Source organism: Lissotriton helveticus, chromosome 7 (genome assembly GCF_964261635.1).
Source record: "Lissotriton helveticus chromosome 7, aLisHel1.1, whole genome shotgun sequence".
NCBI lineage: Eukaryota > Metazoa > Chordata > Amphibia > Caudata > Salamandridae > Lissotriton > Lissotriton helveticus.
In genome coordinates this window covers 856052307-856068975 of record NC_136068.1, presented here as the reverse complement: position 1 = coordinate 856068975, position 16669 = coordinate 856052307, and the positions used below count along the sequence as shown (strand labels likewise).

Genomic DNA, 16669 nt, shown 5'->3' with positions numbered 1-16669 from the left:
CCTTCCAACTGCCCATTGCACCAGTCTCCAGCACCTTCTGCTTCAGCAGACCACTCACCAGAGAAAGCGTCTCTTCCTGTGCAAGCACTTTTTAAAAGTTGAGTAGGGGGCTGGCAGGAAATCTCTGTTTGTCTTATCAAACAGCGACACATCACTTCACTGCCCCTGCTCCCTCCTTCCTGCCCAGCCTCTGGGCTTGTTAAAAATGGCGTCGTCCAGGGTCTCTCGTCACATGGTCTCTGAAAAAGCCCCTTCCCTCCTTGGTGCAGCCTGGTGCCTGGCACCCAGTGTAGCTGCTGATGGATGAGCCTATAGCCCCACCCATCTTCTCTTCATGGAGAGGAGGCCTTAGCTTGTGGAAGAAAGGTTATCAATCCATCCTGCTGAGGTCAGCCTTAAGCCAGGCCCTGGGTATGGCTGACTCAGAGAAATGTGACATTTCTGGATGACCCAAAAGCAGTACAAATATGACTTTGGACTCTGCAGCATACTCCTTCTCACATCCCTTATAGTGGACTTTAGTGCATGTCTGGAATCTGTAGGCCTTATGAAAGTTCTAGCCCATCGGCTTAACACCCCATATAGGGGAAAAATGAAGTGAAACACAGTAGAACACACTGACTTTCCCTGGCATGTTCCTTCCCAGTGTATAAAGCCTACTCCATGTCACCATCCTATTCTGCATAAGTCCTGTCACACCATTCACTTTGTAGCTGCTCCTTTAATCTGCCCTGCGCAGCCCTTACACGTGTGCACACGTGTGCACACGCATGTACACCTGTGTCTGCATGTTACCAGCCCGGTGTCCCTTACTTCAGCTGGTGCACAATGGCCTGGTCAAGCCAGGGGGACACCAGTAAAATCCCCATGCATGCTCCTTCATTATGAGTTTACTGTGGGTGAGTCCCAACTTGTGAGGCTCCCCCACAGTAAAAGCTCAACAATTAGGTGCTCAGAACCACCTTCTAACAGTGCTGATATATCATGCTCTACAAGAACAAAAGTAGGCCACTAAAGAAGGACAACTAATGATTAAACAGCGTCACACGCAAAAAAGAGAGAGAACAGTAAGGCGTGAGGTGTTTGGTAAAGCATTAAGGGTGGAGGCACAGAGAAAATTCATTTCAAAGATATGGGAGAAAAGAAAAGTGGAATAAAAGACGCATGGCAGAGTGTGATGACGTGCAATGAAAGACAAAGGAGGGAAAATGGGGAAATAAGAGCGAGTACATGGAGAAGCTTTTGTGAAAATTCGTGCAGAAGGAAGTGGACATCACAAAGGTCTTGTAGCACCTAAAATTCATAAGAGAAAGCCACTATACTAGTTTGCAGTTGGCATTAAAATAGGCCAGTCCTGACACGGCGTTACCGCCTAGAATCAGGTAACCTATCATACTCATCATAAGTGCAATATTCCTTGTAAACAAACACACACCACAGTGGCAGCAAGAGAAATATTCATCTTCATCAAACATATGTCATACCCATACAAACGCACTGTAGTTCCTCAATAAATATCACAATGATAACTAAAGCAATGCCTCGGGTGATCAATCACTTAAAACACATGAAGTGAACTACCTCTTTCCCCACACACAACCCCATCAAACTGTGCATGAAAGACGTTTCAATGTCCATTACTGGCTTGCTATCCGAAGAGTTGTTATCATATAAACAGGTTTATATATAAGCAGCTGAATGGGATTTTTATTCACACCAGATATCTGATTACAAGATAAGAAAACATACCTCTTTACCTCCGGTTCCTAATAAGTACACAGCTTGGCGCTGGTCATAACGAATTTGAACATTGTAAACTTTATCGTTGAACAACACCATGAGTACAAAGGGTTGTGCTGTGGTTTTCTTAGAGCTGTTTCTCACCAGATAAGTGCCATCCTTAAAGAAAAAGCATTTAGAAATCATGTATATATGCGGCAACATTTACCACCTAAAACGACAAAAAAAGATATTCGCTTAATTTGTACAAGAATTGTCATGATAAAGTCACAGTCATGATAAAACAAGGGTGAAAATAGAGGCCCAATGAAATCTACATGAAGTTTCTCATCACTCTTTAGATCCACTGCCCTTTTCCACGTCCGTTTCACCACCAATGAGATAGTGGTCCTCTTTTGTTTCCATCATTAGCCTCCACGTATGTGCCCGGCAGGCTTCTCAGATCAGCCTCTGCCCATCTACTTAAGGTTCCCAGGATTCGGAGATGATGATAGGGTGGACGCTCCACATCCTTTTTGGCGTTCAAACTATGGAATTCCTTGAATCTTGAACTATGCCTTTTGGAGCAAGAACTCCCTTTTCACAAAGCCTTGAAAACCTGGCTGTTTAGGTAATATTTTTTATTCCCAGATGGTTCTATGGTAGCTGTGGCAGTGCTGGAAGAATAGAATAGAATGTTACATCAGTATCCACTGACAGAAAAAGGAAGGTGGACATGATTTTTGGTAAGGGATATGGTCGATCACACCTGCCCAATCATTGATTAATTGTGCTGACTAAACACAACAGCCTTTAATGTCTCACATTGAAGACCAAAGTGAACTCATTGAGGAAGGCTCAAAGTGTTCAAAATTTCTGGAAAATGTAGAGAAGTAGGCAGGTTTGCTCTTTGATTTGGCTTTTCACTTATAACTCTTTATTTGAGACTGCACAGAAGGAACACACAGTGGTAGGAAATCTCATACATACATCAGTCACAATTTTTTCTTTTCTCCCCAACAATTGACATTGGCAATGACTGTCCTTTCAATGTATCATCAGGTGACAATATCTATACAGAAACATTTCTGCCCTTCATGATACATTACATGTCACCCCGCCGCACGGGGAATCTGCAATGTTCATCCAATTTCTTCGCAGAGAAAAGAAAAACATTTCAATCCCTCCCCTCCTCCCTAACAATTCCCTCCCTGGACCCTCCCCTCTCCTGGTCACTGTAATCGCCTACCGGGCCTCCCTCCTGGCATTTAGTACAAACTACTATACTGTAGTGGGAGGGGTGTATCATGCACGCCAACACGTACCTCTGTATCGCCTACTCATGGAGATATACGCGCAGTGTGTTCATGGCGGTCTATCTTCCTGTGACGGCAATAGGTCTAACCCTTCTAGTTCCAGCAACATAACCTCCCAATCCATTGAAATGGGATGCTTCCGTTGCCCCTTCTCCTCCTTCCTTCTAAGGGCAGCACCCTCCGCCTGGCCCCATTTCACTAAGTCCCTCTGCCACACCGTTGTACTAGGGGGCCTGTTGGATTTCTATCGCATCGTCAATACCCTAACTGCTAAAAGGAGAGGCAGGTCTATAAATTTCAGTTTAGCCTTCATTGTCTTAGATCGTTTGCGGGATCTCACTAAACAATATAGGGCCTCCTACGGTATTGGCATGTGTGTAATCCTGTGTAGTGTCCGGCATATCTCTGCCCAGTATCCCCGCAATTATGGGCAAGACCACAACATGTGGATGAAGCCCGCCTCGTCCTCTTTACAGCGCGGGCAGCTGTGGGGGGAGTCTGGGAACATTCGGTGGATCCTCCTAGGAGTTAGATATGCCCTATGGAGCACCATGGCCTGAATAAATTTAAATTTAACCTTACGTGCTACCCGTTTAGGGTGCTCAAGTATAATCTGCCAAGCTTTATCAGTTAATAATGTGTCCGTGTCCTAATTTGAAGCATTGTTGATACAATTCTAGGACATAAAAGGTGTTAATGATCAGCACGAGGATGAAGTAAGAAAGGCATCTAAATAGATCAAGCATGTCTGAGCAGTAGAGGAAAAGACCTGCAGAATCTCTTCAGCATCTAAAACTATTATCTTCAGGATGTGTTGTTGGAGATTCGAGTTATCCCAATGAAACAACACAACAGTGGGAGTAAGCAGGTGACAGCACCATTAGTATAGATATTGTGTTTGCAGCCACGTTGGCTCTGACTATGGCAAGCATGATCCACAGTGGTTCATTGGAGGAAGACTGACTCATTTACACACGAATTATATGGTGAAAGTCTACTTCTGTCCTCTCGGTAAATGAGACAATGAACTAGAGGTACAAGTCTAAATTCCTGAGAATCCATCTGGATTCAGGGACAATATATGTGCCTTGCTCCAAGTCAATATGGAAGAAGTCGGCCTAGTCCTGCAGGAGTTAAATTTTTTTAAATTTCTGTTACTATGAAACGCACACTTAGGACGTGTATTTAAGCAAATAGTGGGTGTAGAAGATGACAGCTGGTTTCCACATATTCCTGGAGATGATTAAACTCTACAGAACAGGCATTTCATCTTGGAAACACTGCCACATATAAATTCCCTGATTGGTCTGGTAGATGTTCTGCCCTTTTTAGACATCACATATATATGTACGACCCGGACACAGCTATGTTGCTGGATATGATGGACAGTGTGGATCTTAAACAACTTGTTAAAGGGCCAACTCATGCAGCTGGACAGAACCTGGATGGTATATTTTCAAATCATCCAGGCTTGTCATGGACGGGCCTACTACCACTGGTGTGGTCCGACCACGTGGCCATTCTATTTGAGCTCAGTGTGGCGGATCAACATACAAGGAGTAGCTAACATAAAGAACTGATAGATACTAGAGCCTGGAATAGAGTCGATGGGACTGCTTTTCAGGAGTTTTTAACTTACAAGGCAGGTCATCTAACGGATGGGGTTGAGGAGGCCTCTGCCTCCTACATAAAATGGCTTGCACAGGCATGTGACAAATTAGCTCCACTCAAAACTATCCTTCCGAAAAGACTTCATCCCTCGGCTCCATGGTATACTGAGGAGATAAAAATTCTCAAATGTAATTGTAAACGCCTAGAATGCAATTGGAGGAAAGGCTACATGGATGCTGAGAATACATTGTAAAAATCAATCCTCCAAATTTATAAGCAAGCCATTTTCTCTGCTAAACAAAAATTGTATTCTTCCCAAATTGAATTGGTAAGAAATTCACCTAAAGATCTCTTCCGAACGGTCTCCGAATTAGCTTCCCCGAGGTAAGCTATTGTCGAACCCAGTTTAAACCTATGTGAGGAGATCGTCAAATTCTTTCTTAATAAAGTGGTGAGCATATTTTCAGTCTTCAGTGGATCTAATGATGATGGTTCAAATATGGTGAAGGAGGCCTCTGAACATACAAGGTTCTCCCCCTATGCCTTTGACAAATTACTGACTGTACACAACACTTTGGAGCTCCTAATAGGAATTAAATCAGGTTCACCTTTTGACCCTTGTTCAGTAATGATTATAAAATTGGCCCCTGGGCCAATTGCTTTATCTCTTGCTGCCATTTTTAATGGCATGTTTTAAACTGGACAATTTCCTAAGCAGTGGAAGGTAGCCTCAATACTTCCCCTTTTAAAGAAGTCAAGCCTGGACCCCAATGACCCGAACAACTTTCGCCCGATCTCCCGTATTCCTCTCCCCGCCAAAATGGTGGAGAAAGCTATGAATTGTCAACTCAGGGCTTTTTTTTAAGGAAGTTCATGCGTTGGATCCCTCACAATATGGTTTTGGAGAGGGACACAGCAGGGAGGTGGCTCTCATCAAGGCTACAGAAGAGATCAGAGCAGCAGTGGATCAGGGAGGTAGGGCAGTCTTGATTTATTGGATCTTTCTGCTGCATTTGAAAAGGTCCATCATGAGATTTTGATGGACCGTCTCAGAGAGTGTGGGGTATGGGGTAAAGTCTTGGCTCTGCTCAAATCTTTTCTATCAGACAGAGGGCAGATTGTATCCCTGGGGAAATTTCAGTCAAAACTCTTTAAACTGCCATGCGGTGTGCCGCAGGGGTCATCTTTGAGCCCAAAACTTTTTAATGTGTATGTCTCATCTATGGCCCCTGTTATCAGGGCCTTTGGATTAGGGATCACATCCTATGCAGATGACACACAAATTGTGGTGTCTCTATTACTTGGCCAAGAACTGGGAATAGATACCTGTTTTCCGAAGTGATGCTGTTCAGGAATGATCCCAGTTTTTGGACTCACCTCCCAATTGGTGGCCGGACTCTTTCGGTTCACTCCCCTCACCCTCCAACAAGGTGAAGAATCTGGGAGTTTTGTTGGATGAGAAACTGACCCTGGGAGCCCAGGTCAATGCTGTAGTCTCAAAAACAGCACATGTTCTGAGAATTGTCAAGAAGGTAGCACGGCTTCTTCCACTAGGATGCCGGAAAACAGTAGTCACAACATTGGTTTTATCGAGGCTGGACTACTGTAACCTTATACCTAAACATTCAGCAAAAGTTTTTGTATAAACTTCAGCTGCTTCAGAATGCCGCGGGCAGACTTCTTACGGGTACTCCCAAATTCTCCCCAATTTCTAAAGAAATAGAAAAACTGCACTGGCTCCCAGTCAGAAACCGGGTGCAGTTTAAGTCCCTGTGTATAGTTTTTAAAGCACTGCAAAGTGGGGGACCTGATCATTTAAGACACCAGTTTCAGTGGTATAGACCATTAGGAACTCTGAGATCATCAGAAGCTAAACTGGTTGAAGTCCCACCCACAAAAAAGGCCCAGTGGGGTGGCAGAAGCTTCTCTTTAGGTGCAGCCAAAGCCTGGAATGGTCCCCCAGTCCACTTTAGAAATGCTACCAATCTTCTAGCTTTTAGGAAAGGGTTGAAGACTTGGCTCTTTAACAAATAATTATTTCTTCCTAGTTCTGATGCATGAGAAGTAACCTGCGCCAGGTCACCTCCGGGTAATGCTTTAAAAAACTTCATAACATAACATCAATCCCCTTATTAGTATTGTATCATGTCTGGGGAACATCCACATCCAGTTTGAATTTCTATAATTTTAGTTGAAAATAGTGGCAATGGTGCTCAACAAGGACCTGGCTTACCATGGTGTACCACTGCACACCAAGAATCCATCAGTTTCCTCTATCTGGACATCTGGTCACTGTACGCAACAACAAAGAAAAGTTGGGGCAGGTATGAATCTGGTATGCAGAACCCTGCTAGATCATGAGTTCCTAATCGACTGGAAGAAATCACACCTGCATCTGGTTCAAAAGATTAACGTAATGAGAACCAGGTTCTGCACAGACATGAGTCTGGTATTTGCGCCAGCCAAAAAAATTTACAGAAACAAGAAAAGACTCAAGATCTCTTTCAAGAAGCAGCAGGCAATGGCCTGAGAATCAGTGAGCGTCCAGTACAACACACATGCTTGTTATACAAAGGCAGGCTGAGTTTGACGCCTATAGCGTCTCAGCTATATTGTCACTGCCTCCCCTCATCCATGCAAATCAAGATGGTGGAGCCCAATTTCAAAGAACATCAAGTGGTGGTGGACATCACCTAACCTGCTGAAAGGAGTTCCAATGGGTCCCTTCTAAAAGTGAACTTCACTTTGGATGCAAGAGTAGTAGTTTGGGAGCTCCAATGAGGAACAGAAACATTTAAAGTCACCAGTTCTCTTAGATGGCAAAGTTGTCCTTCAGTAAGACAAAACTGAAATGGGTATTTTATGTTGTTAAATCTGAATTGGCTAAGATCCAGCAGAAGCCCGTTCTCATCAATATGGACAAAAAATAATAAAACCAGAGTTTGTTAGCAGGCTAGATCCAAGCACATGGAAAAATGTGTATTTCTTCTGAGTACCTGTGCAGAGATGTATATCAAGGTTGTGTAACATACATGATCAGAAATGAGCAGTATTTTTCTAAGCTCCATAAACCTCACCTAAAGTCTGGAAGTGTTCTCTGAACTTTGTAATAGATGTGATTGCACATTCTGGACTATTTTATATCTCAGCAGACCTTATTCCTACCTTGGCTATACACAGGAGCTCACGAGCAGAGATTCTGTGCAAAGTGTCCCTATCTCTAAACTCTCCCATGTAATGCAGCGTAAAAGCTGATTATGCTTTACACAACATAAAAACTGATAATGACAATGAAACTCTAATGTGCAGTTTAGAAAAACTCTGAAACTGAGAAAAACAGAAGTACCAGCACCATAAAAGTGTGCTTGGATTTGTAGAAATAGAATGATTAATGTAATAATCAATTTACATTTTTTATTAACGGATTACATTATGTTTTTAACAAAGTCTTTCTGAAAGGTTATTGATGAAAATGTTTCCTATGATGCAAAAAAATATATATTTTTTAATACAAACAGTATATCAATAAAGCAAATGAGTCTTACACATGATTGTGCAAATGCTAATGATGAGACTTAGCATTAAGGGTGGGCGGTGAAATCCTGGGAGCGCGTAGTTCAGCAAAAAACTCAGATTGCGCCACATAGTGGAGTTTTCACCCACCCCTTCACCACCCACCAGAGCTTACCATCCCCTCTCTGGCTAGGGCACGCTGGCATGCCTATCCTGCTGACCCAGAGTCCGTGTGATGTTGTTGGTTCTCAGAGATTCGCCAGAATCCGCAAACTGCCCTCTTTCATTAAATTTGGAATTTGTAGAGAATCCTTGTTCGTGGCAGTTGGGGCTCCCCAATATACCCAGGACCTAGGGGGGCTTTAAGGTATATAGTCCTCTGGCTTTAGATTGCGAAAGGATAGAAGTATTCCCACACCTCTTAGGAGACCCTCGTAGTGTCACCTTCACATGGGTACAATGGATGCACCAAGAAACCACTACCTTGCTGTTCATGTTTTATTAACTTCTACACGTTTCATCAAATAGAAGGGCCTTTCATGTACCATGCGTGATAATGAATTGATGATTTAAAATAATGGAAGATATTTTCACACGGCTCAATAAAACTTGTTTTAGCTAACTGTGAAGGAGTAACAGATGAGTTTGCCCCACCGAGATTCAAAGTCAGGAACCGTGGATGATAAAATAGTGGGTATCTTTCGAGAGGGCACTATCCCACTGAGCTTTAGAGCCAGCTGTTTTTCTCATTGAACGCGACAGGCTGGGTTGCAAACAGAACCTGTGCCCCTCTCTGACACCCGATCACTGCATGTGCAGACTGCGGACTCGCCACCTCCCTGCTTCCTGATACACACGACCAGATGAGGCGAGTCCTGCGTGCATACCAGAGCTTCAGATTTACCTCAAGGAATGACACAGGAGCCTGCACTCATTACAAGTAAATGACTGACTAGAGGGGGCTGAAAGGTGGAACCTCCTGTGCCTCTCTCTCGCTCTATCTCTTCAGTGTGTTGCAAACCCTCCTTGCCCATCATTCACACTCCGCACATCCGACGCCTCTTCTTGTGGGCAGGAGGCCCTCCTTGCCCGCATTCATCTTCTTCGGCCCTTCCAGAGCCTACAAATAGAATGCTACTGCTTTGAAAATAGTTGTGCTTTTATTTAAGAGTAAAAATACAGTTCAGCTTGTTGTGACTGATATTTATGTCTATATTTGTAACTTTGGGTAAGAAGGAGTCCGGGGGGCAGTGCTCACACATTTTTTGCACACGCACATTAGAGTTTTGTTTTTTGATGAAACTCTGCTTTGGGTGGGGAGGAGAGTCAGCTCCTGCTTTCACCACACTCCCAGCTCCACATGCTAAACCACATGTAGCCCCTCTGCTCTCATAAAACAATGCTCCAAATGTGGGGGAGGGATGGCTGCAAAAAAAAAGTGCTAACCCTTTCACTGCAGACTGTAGGAGAGAAGCGCCAGGAAGGGGAGCTGGGCTTGCTGAGATGATATGTGCATGGACCTGTGGCTGAGGTTATCAAACCTGGTATGCTGAAGGCATGCAGCGTCCCTGAGCTCAGGTCTTGCCCACCTGGTGGGGTTCAACGATAATTTCTACTGTGAAGCAAGATCAAAGGGCCCAGCGCGGGTAGTGATCCCTCCTTCTGCGGGCTGCTGAATGCTGAGCAGCTAAGGAAGAGGTGGCCTCATCATCATCAAACAACTCTGCAGTGCAGACATAGCTGGGTGCTGCAACATACAGGTATGGCTGGGATTTTTCAAGTAAAGGTGGCTGTGAAAATGTTCGGAGGATCCAGGTGAGACTATTGATGGGCTCCAACTATAATAACTACAACTTTTTACCTCTTAGTAGGGTGGAGCAGAACTCTGCGGAATTCTACAGAATTTTAATGCGACTCTGCGGAATTCCGCGTAGTGCAACTCCACAAACTCCACCCACCCTTGTTTATCATCTCTATCGCTTTCAATGTAATGCACCTTAGCAAATGAGAATTTGGTGCAATTCACTTATAAAATATGTTCTAGCAATGAAACTTTCAGCACAAGTAATTCATACTATTAAAATCCTAAAATTCTGAAGGTTGCGCAGTGCAGCGACGCAAGATGGGCGCTTCCTGAGGAGCTCTGTCTCTTCGAGCAGCGCTCAGAATAGCTGGGACCTTTCACAGAACTTGCTGCCTCACTCCGACGATGGATTTCGATGTCGGAATGTTTGTGGACACCAATGAGCAAGTATCAGACCCTGCTATGGTCTGAATGTTTACTTTTTGCGTATTTGGTTTTTCCGTGACCCAGCGGCCGCCCTTTTGACTTCTCAATGCCTCTTTTTTCTCACCCACATTTCATTAGTCGAGGCAGCTAAAATAAGTGCACTTGTACCTACATAATTCCAAGAACTGCCACTCAAAGTGAGGGAAATGTGTGAACTACTCCGCTATCCACGTTGTGACCTCTAAAACCCAGAATGAGAAAGGTATAACTGCACCGGACAAAAAGCAAGTTTCTGTATTGATATTGTCTTTTGGGCTTTTTTCTTCAGAAATAACACTTTCAAAGAACCCCTTAGCCCAAAACTTAACATACCATAATTTTGACCATCAAGCAGGTATCAGGGACGACACAAAGGAGTTGCGCGACGCAGCGATGCAACAAGGCCGCCTCCTGATGAGCTCCGTCTCCTCGAGCAGCGCTCGGAATAGCTGGGACCTTTCACGGGATTTGCTGCCTCACTCCGACGATAGATTTCGATGTCGGAATGTTCGTAGACACCAATGAGCAAGTATCAGACCCTGTTATGGTCTGAATGTTTACTTATCGCGTATTTGGTTTTTCTGCGACCCAGAGGCCGCCATTTTGACTGCTCTTATTAACGAACCAACTTTTCAGTCAGCGCGATGGTCCTTTGCCATCATTAACCTCTCCTCTTTACTTATTTTGCCTGAATACTTGCTTTCCTCTTGTTAGGACAACTGAATATTTAGTTATTTTGCTGCCTTTGCCTCTTTTACCAAGGAGCTGCCTGGATTTACCGTAATACCACTTTTTGCTCCTATTTTTGAGGTCATGATACTGTTTTAACTCACAGCTCCTAATATTTTTCATCACTTCTTGTGTCAATATTCATTGTGCTACTTGGTGCCACATTTGGGGTCTCTGAAGCACTCTAACCGCTGTCTGTCTGATAACTCCTGGCAGTTCTTAACCACTCTTTTTACCCCTACTCTGCAGCAATTATGGAACACTCTCATAAATCTCAGGGCTCTGCTACTGGTGGGCGCAAAGATGCTAATGCTGCACCTGGCAAGCGACTCAAAAAGGATCTGCTCTCGCCCTCCAAATCACCTCTTCCTCTCACATTGGAGGACATTATGGAGGAATTGCGCCTCATTCACCCATTTGTGACAGCTACTGCTGCCACACTTCAATGTATCGAGGATAAATGGTCTAATCTTGATTTAAGACTCTCGGATGTCGAACAGAAGGTCATTGATGCCCAGGACGTCATTGCTAGAGTAGAGTCCCTCACTAAAGAAGTCGACCAACTGAAAAGAACTACGGAGGATTTGGAAAACTGCAATAGATGCAATAATTTGCGTATTTATGGTATTCCGGAAAATTCTGAAGGTACCGACTTGATCACGTTTTTGAAAGCTCATGTTATCCAACTTGTTGGTCTTCTAAAGTCAATGGACTTTAATATCCAACGGGCGCACAGACTTGGTCCTAAAAGTGCTTCAGATTCTTCAAAACCCAGAGGCATCATCGCCTATTTTCTTATCTATTCAGACCTTATTGCAATCCTGAATGCTGCAAAACAGCATAAGCAACTCTTCTGGTCAGGCCACAGAATCTTCTTCACTCAAAATGTCTCTAAGTCGACCGCCACTCGTCGAAAGAAATTCCTTGATCTGCGTCCTGCATTGCGCTACATGAATGCTCGTTATGGATTAATCCATCCCTGCTTCTTTAAAGTTACTTACAAAGACAGAACATTTTGTTTTGAGGATCCTGCTGAACTTCGAAAGTTTATCCACTCTCACAAAGGAGAATCAATGGAACTAAGCAAGCCCTGATGATGGCTTATTGTTTTTAGCGTTTGTTGTGCTCTTTGTTTGCTAGGTTCCTCCTATTTACTTAACATAGTTTTTGTTGCCCTCTTTTGTGTCTTCCAGGTTCATCTTCCTCACAGTAATTGAGATTTCCCATCCATTTGTTGCCCTCATTTCTACCCTGTGTAAATCGTCTTCCCAGCGGCCCTGTTTTTCCCAGTATCTGGTAAGCCTTTCCTTCTTGTCCCATTTTATAACCTCTCTTTGCTCGTTGTTCCTCTTCTGTGAGGTACTCTTGCTTCCAGCCGCCCCCTTCCTTCTTCAATGGTTTTTCTTATGTCTCGCCCTATTCTCAATGTTCTCAGACTTCTGGCCATCTTCTTTTTGATAACTATTTCGGTGGAGTCCTTTCCTCCACCTCCTTTATGTTTTGCCTCCGTTCTTTTCCATTTCTCTTTTCTCCTCTCTTTTTTTACTGAATACTCTTATGCTCATCGAATGTTTAGCCTTTTTTGCCTCTTTGTTCTTGCTCTTCTATCTTTGCCCCCTTTCTTCTCTTTCTTCTGTGGGTCCTCTCTGGTTTTTTCATCCCTCAGATTTCTCTCTCTCTTTCTTTTCCTCTCCTTTCACCATGTTTTCCGCTATTACTTTTTGTCTTGTTCACTTCACGAATTTCATACTTTTTACTCCCTACATATTATATCTTTTATTGTAAAACTTCTCTATCTCTTCCTTTTCTTGCTTCTTTTCATTTACTCTAAACACCTCTTTATGCTATCTATCCCTCCTTCTAATTTTTCTTGTAACTCTCTAACTTTCTACTTCTCCTATCCATGAAAGGATTACGTATCATAACGTGGAATGTTAAGGGATTGCGTAATCCTATTAAACGACAAAGAGTGTTATCGCACCTTGCCAGACTTAATTGTCAAATTGCAATGTTGCAGGAGTCTCACCTTAAGCTCTATGTTACGTAGGCATTGGGTTGGTGAAATCTTCTCCTCACCTGCTGTCAATAATAAGAATGGTGTGGTCATTTTGTTTCACAAATCCTTAAATGTTTTATTACAGAATAAGTTTATAGATGCTGATGGTAGATGATTATATTTTGATGTTACTGTTAATAATCACCAGTTATCTTTGTCTAATGTATATGGTCCTAATGGCGTAGATGTATCTTTTTGGAGTGATCTTTCCACTTTCCTTTCTTCACATACGGCCGAACACTGAATCTTGGGCGGGGACTGTATCCAACTTATGGACCCTTTCCTTGATAGGAAATCTCAGACCAGATATATTCCGAATAGGATGCAGAAAGGTTTTTTCAAAACTATTACTAAAAGGGGTTTAATAGATACATGGCGCACCTCCCATCCTGATACTCTTGAATTCTCTTTCTTTTCTCCCGTTCACAAGTCACACTCACGGATTGACTATATCGTCCTTACACAACCTGCACTCCAATTTATGATTAAAGTTGAGATTGGTTCTATACTTATATCTGATCATGCCCCTGTAATTCTTTATATGGATTATCCCTCTCCTTCCCCTGCTTCCAAGAGATGGCGCTTTAACAACTCACTCCTTCTAGATACGCAATTTTCTGATCAATTTCTTTCATTTGCCCAGGAGTTCCTTCAACAGAACATTACTTCTGTTTCTCAATTTCACGTTGTCTGTGATGCTTTCAATTCAGAAAAGGGGGTGGTGATGGACAGAGCATCTGAGTTAAACAGAACACTGATACCCAGTCAAAAGATCAGGGCTTGATCCATCACCGGTTTTTAGCTCACTGCCAGAAACCGGTCCCCGGAAGCATGTTTCCTTTCCAGTAAAGAATTGGCTTGGTAGTTTGGTCTGCCCTGTTCCCATGATGCACTGGGCCAGGGACAGACTAATTTGCATGTAGCCAGGTTCTGAACTGGGATGGTGCAGTGAGCTAAAAAACGGTGATGGATCAAGCCCTGATCTTTTGACTGGGTATGAGTGTTCTGTTTAACTCAGATGCTCTGTCCATCACCACCCCCTTTTCTGAATTGTGATGCTTTCAAAGCCTCTGCCAGGGGTTTTATCATTGACTTTGTTTCCCGTAAAAAGAAGAAGGCTCTTTCACATTCAACATCGCTCCTCAAACAAATAAAAGCCCTGGAACATTCATTTTTTACTACCAATTGTCGTGATAATTTACCTCTCCTCATTCAAGCTAAATTCCAATATAATAAGCTCTCTTGGGATTTGGCCAGTAATGCTCTTCTCAAATGTAATGCTAAAATGTATGGCGGTCACAATAAAGCAGGGAGATCACTAGTAAATTATCTCAAGATTAAGAAACAAAAATCTAAAATTGCAGCTATCAAGGATGACTCAGGAACTCTACATTTTTCAGATTCTGTAATACTCGATTGCTTTTCAAAATATTATTCCTCTCTCTATACGCCCGAGACTTGCCCATCTTCCGATCTCATTGATTCCTTGTTTCAAAGCATCCCTCAGTCCTCTGATAACATTCCTGATTTTACCTCCCTTGATGCTCCCATCTCTGATATCGAACTTACGGAGCCATTAGCTCTGTTACCCAAGGATAAAACTTCGGGGCCACACGGCTTTTCGGTTCATTTTTTTCTTCACTTCAAAGCATTCATGATCCCCCATCTCTTGTCACTGTTAAACTCCTTTTTGCTCTCTGGCGATGCAAAGGGCACCTTCACGCAATCAATGTTGTGTTTAATACCCAAAAAGGATAAAGATCCGTCTCTATGCAAGAATTATATCTTAATCTCCTTAATAAATACTGATTGCAAAATTGATGCCAAACTTCTCGCTCTCTGCATTAACAAAGTCGTTCCTAATCTAGTTAACATATACCAATCTGGTTTTGTGAAAGGACGTTCCATTACGGATAATTCACGCACTCTCCTTAACATCATTCATTTAGCTTCGAAATCTAAATTCCCCATTGCAGCTATCACTTTAGGTGCTGAAAAAGCATTTGATAGGGTTAGCTGGGATTTCATATTTGGATCCTTAATATGGCATGGATTTAGCCCCACTCTTAATAATTTCATAAAGCTCTTACATTCTGCTCCCACTACATCGGTTTGGCTAAACGGTTGCCAATCTTGTTACTTCCTGCTTCTCAGAGGTACCAGACAGGGCTGCCCCCTTTCCCCCTTCTTTTTATTCTACCTCTTGAAACTTTCCTAGAGACTATTAGATGTCCCAAGGATTATACTGGGTTTCACTTCCTCAATGTTGACATAAAATTCACTGCTTATGCGGATGACATCCTCCTTTTCATTTCTAACCCAATCGTTTCCCTCCCGGCCTTTTTTCCTTATTGTCATCATATTCTCGTGTTTCGGGTTATAAACTGAATGTAGATAAATCAGAAATCTTACCCCTAAATAAATTCTGTCTCTCGTCTATGTTTACTGACTCAACTCCTTCTTATATTAAATGCCTTGGCATTTTATATAGTAATATTATCAAGGACCCTATTGAACTTAACCATACCGAAATTCTTAATAAAATCACGGCCCTTACCGAGAGTTGGTCTCCTCTTTTCCTTTCTTGGTGGGGCAGATTAGCTACGATAAAAATGATGCTCCTCCCGATTATTAACTTTTACCTCTCTATGCTTCCTATTTCGCTTCCTAACACTTTTTTTTGCACTTTTAATAGTTTGCTTACCAAATTTCTCTGGAATAATAGTAAACCTAGAATATCTCTAGCCCGTCTTCAACTCCCTAAAAATTTAGGAGGTGTCAAATTTCCTAATCATAGACGATACAATTCTGCTTTCTCTTTGAAACAAATTTGGACCTTTCTGTCCGATTCCAACGTTGCATCAAGTACGGCGTGGAGCGCTCTGGAGCAGGCCCAATGCATTCCTTTTTCTCTTCTCACTGCCATGCAGGTCACCTCACCTCCAAAACGTCTGTCCTTCCCCACTCTTGCTCATTCTAAGGCTTAAATCTTTTCCTCGCTTTCTGCGCATTTTTCTTCTACCATTCGCTCTTTTGCTATCCCTCTTTGGTATAACAAAAATTTTAAGATTAATAATCGCGCCTTATTCTGGAAGGAGTGGATTGATAAAGGCATTATTACTCCCAACCCTTGATGAAAGATGACACTTTCTTACCTTTTTCCGAACTCCAATCTCTTTATGATATCTCTCCTTACCATTCTTCTCACTATGAACTTCGTAAGGATGCCCTCACCTCTTATTTTTTCCCTATGTACCCCAGTCCCAATTCTATTCCTGACCACTCACTCCCCTCTTCAACCCCTATTGACTTTTCAACTCAATTTACAGCAACCATCATTTACAAATGTATATCTCACTCCCCTCCAATTAGAATTAAATCCCCTTTGGAACTTCTTTGGGAAACATAGTTGGGTTTTGAAATTCCCATAGATACTTGGGATATCCTTTGGTCCAG

The 16669-nt window shown here is 42.8% G+C and overlaps 1 protein-coding gene across 7 annotated transcripts in view; it reads right to left on the bottom strand.

The window, feature by feature from the left end:
- Positions 1–16669, bottom strand: part of LCP2 (lymphocyte cytosolic protein 2) — a 665418-nt gene that overhangs the window by 5668 nt on the left and 643081 nt on the right. For all 7 annotated transcript variants that reach the window (XM_078653368.1, XM_078653363.1, XM_078653365.1 and 4 more), the window contains one exon: positions 1750–1899. In XM_078653368.1, the coding sequence (XP_078509494.1) occupies positions 1750–1899 (150 nt within the window). The remainder of the gene's footprint in view (positions 1–1749; positions 1900–16669) is intronic.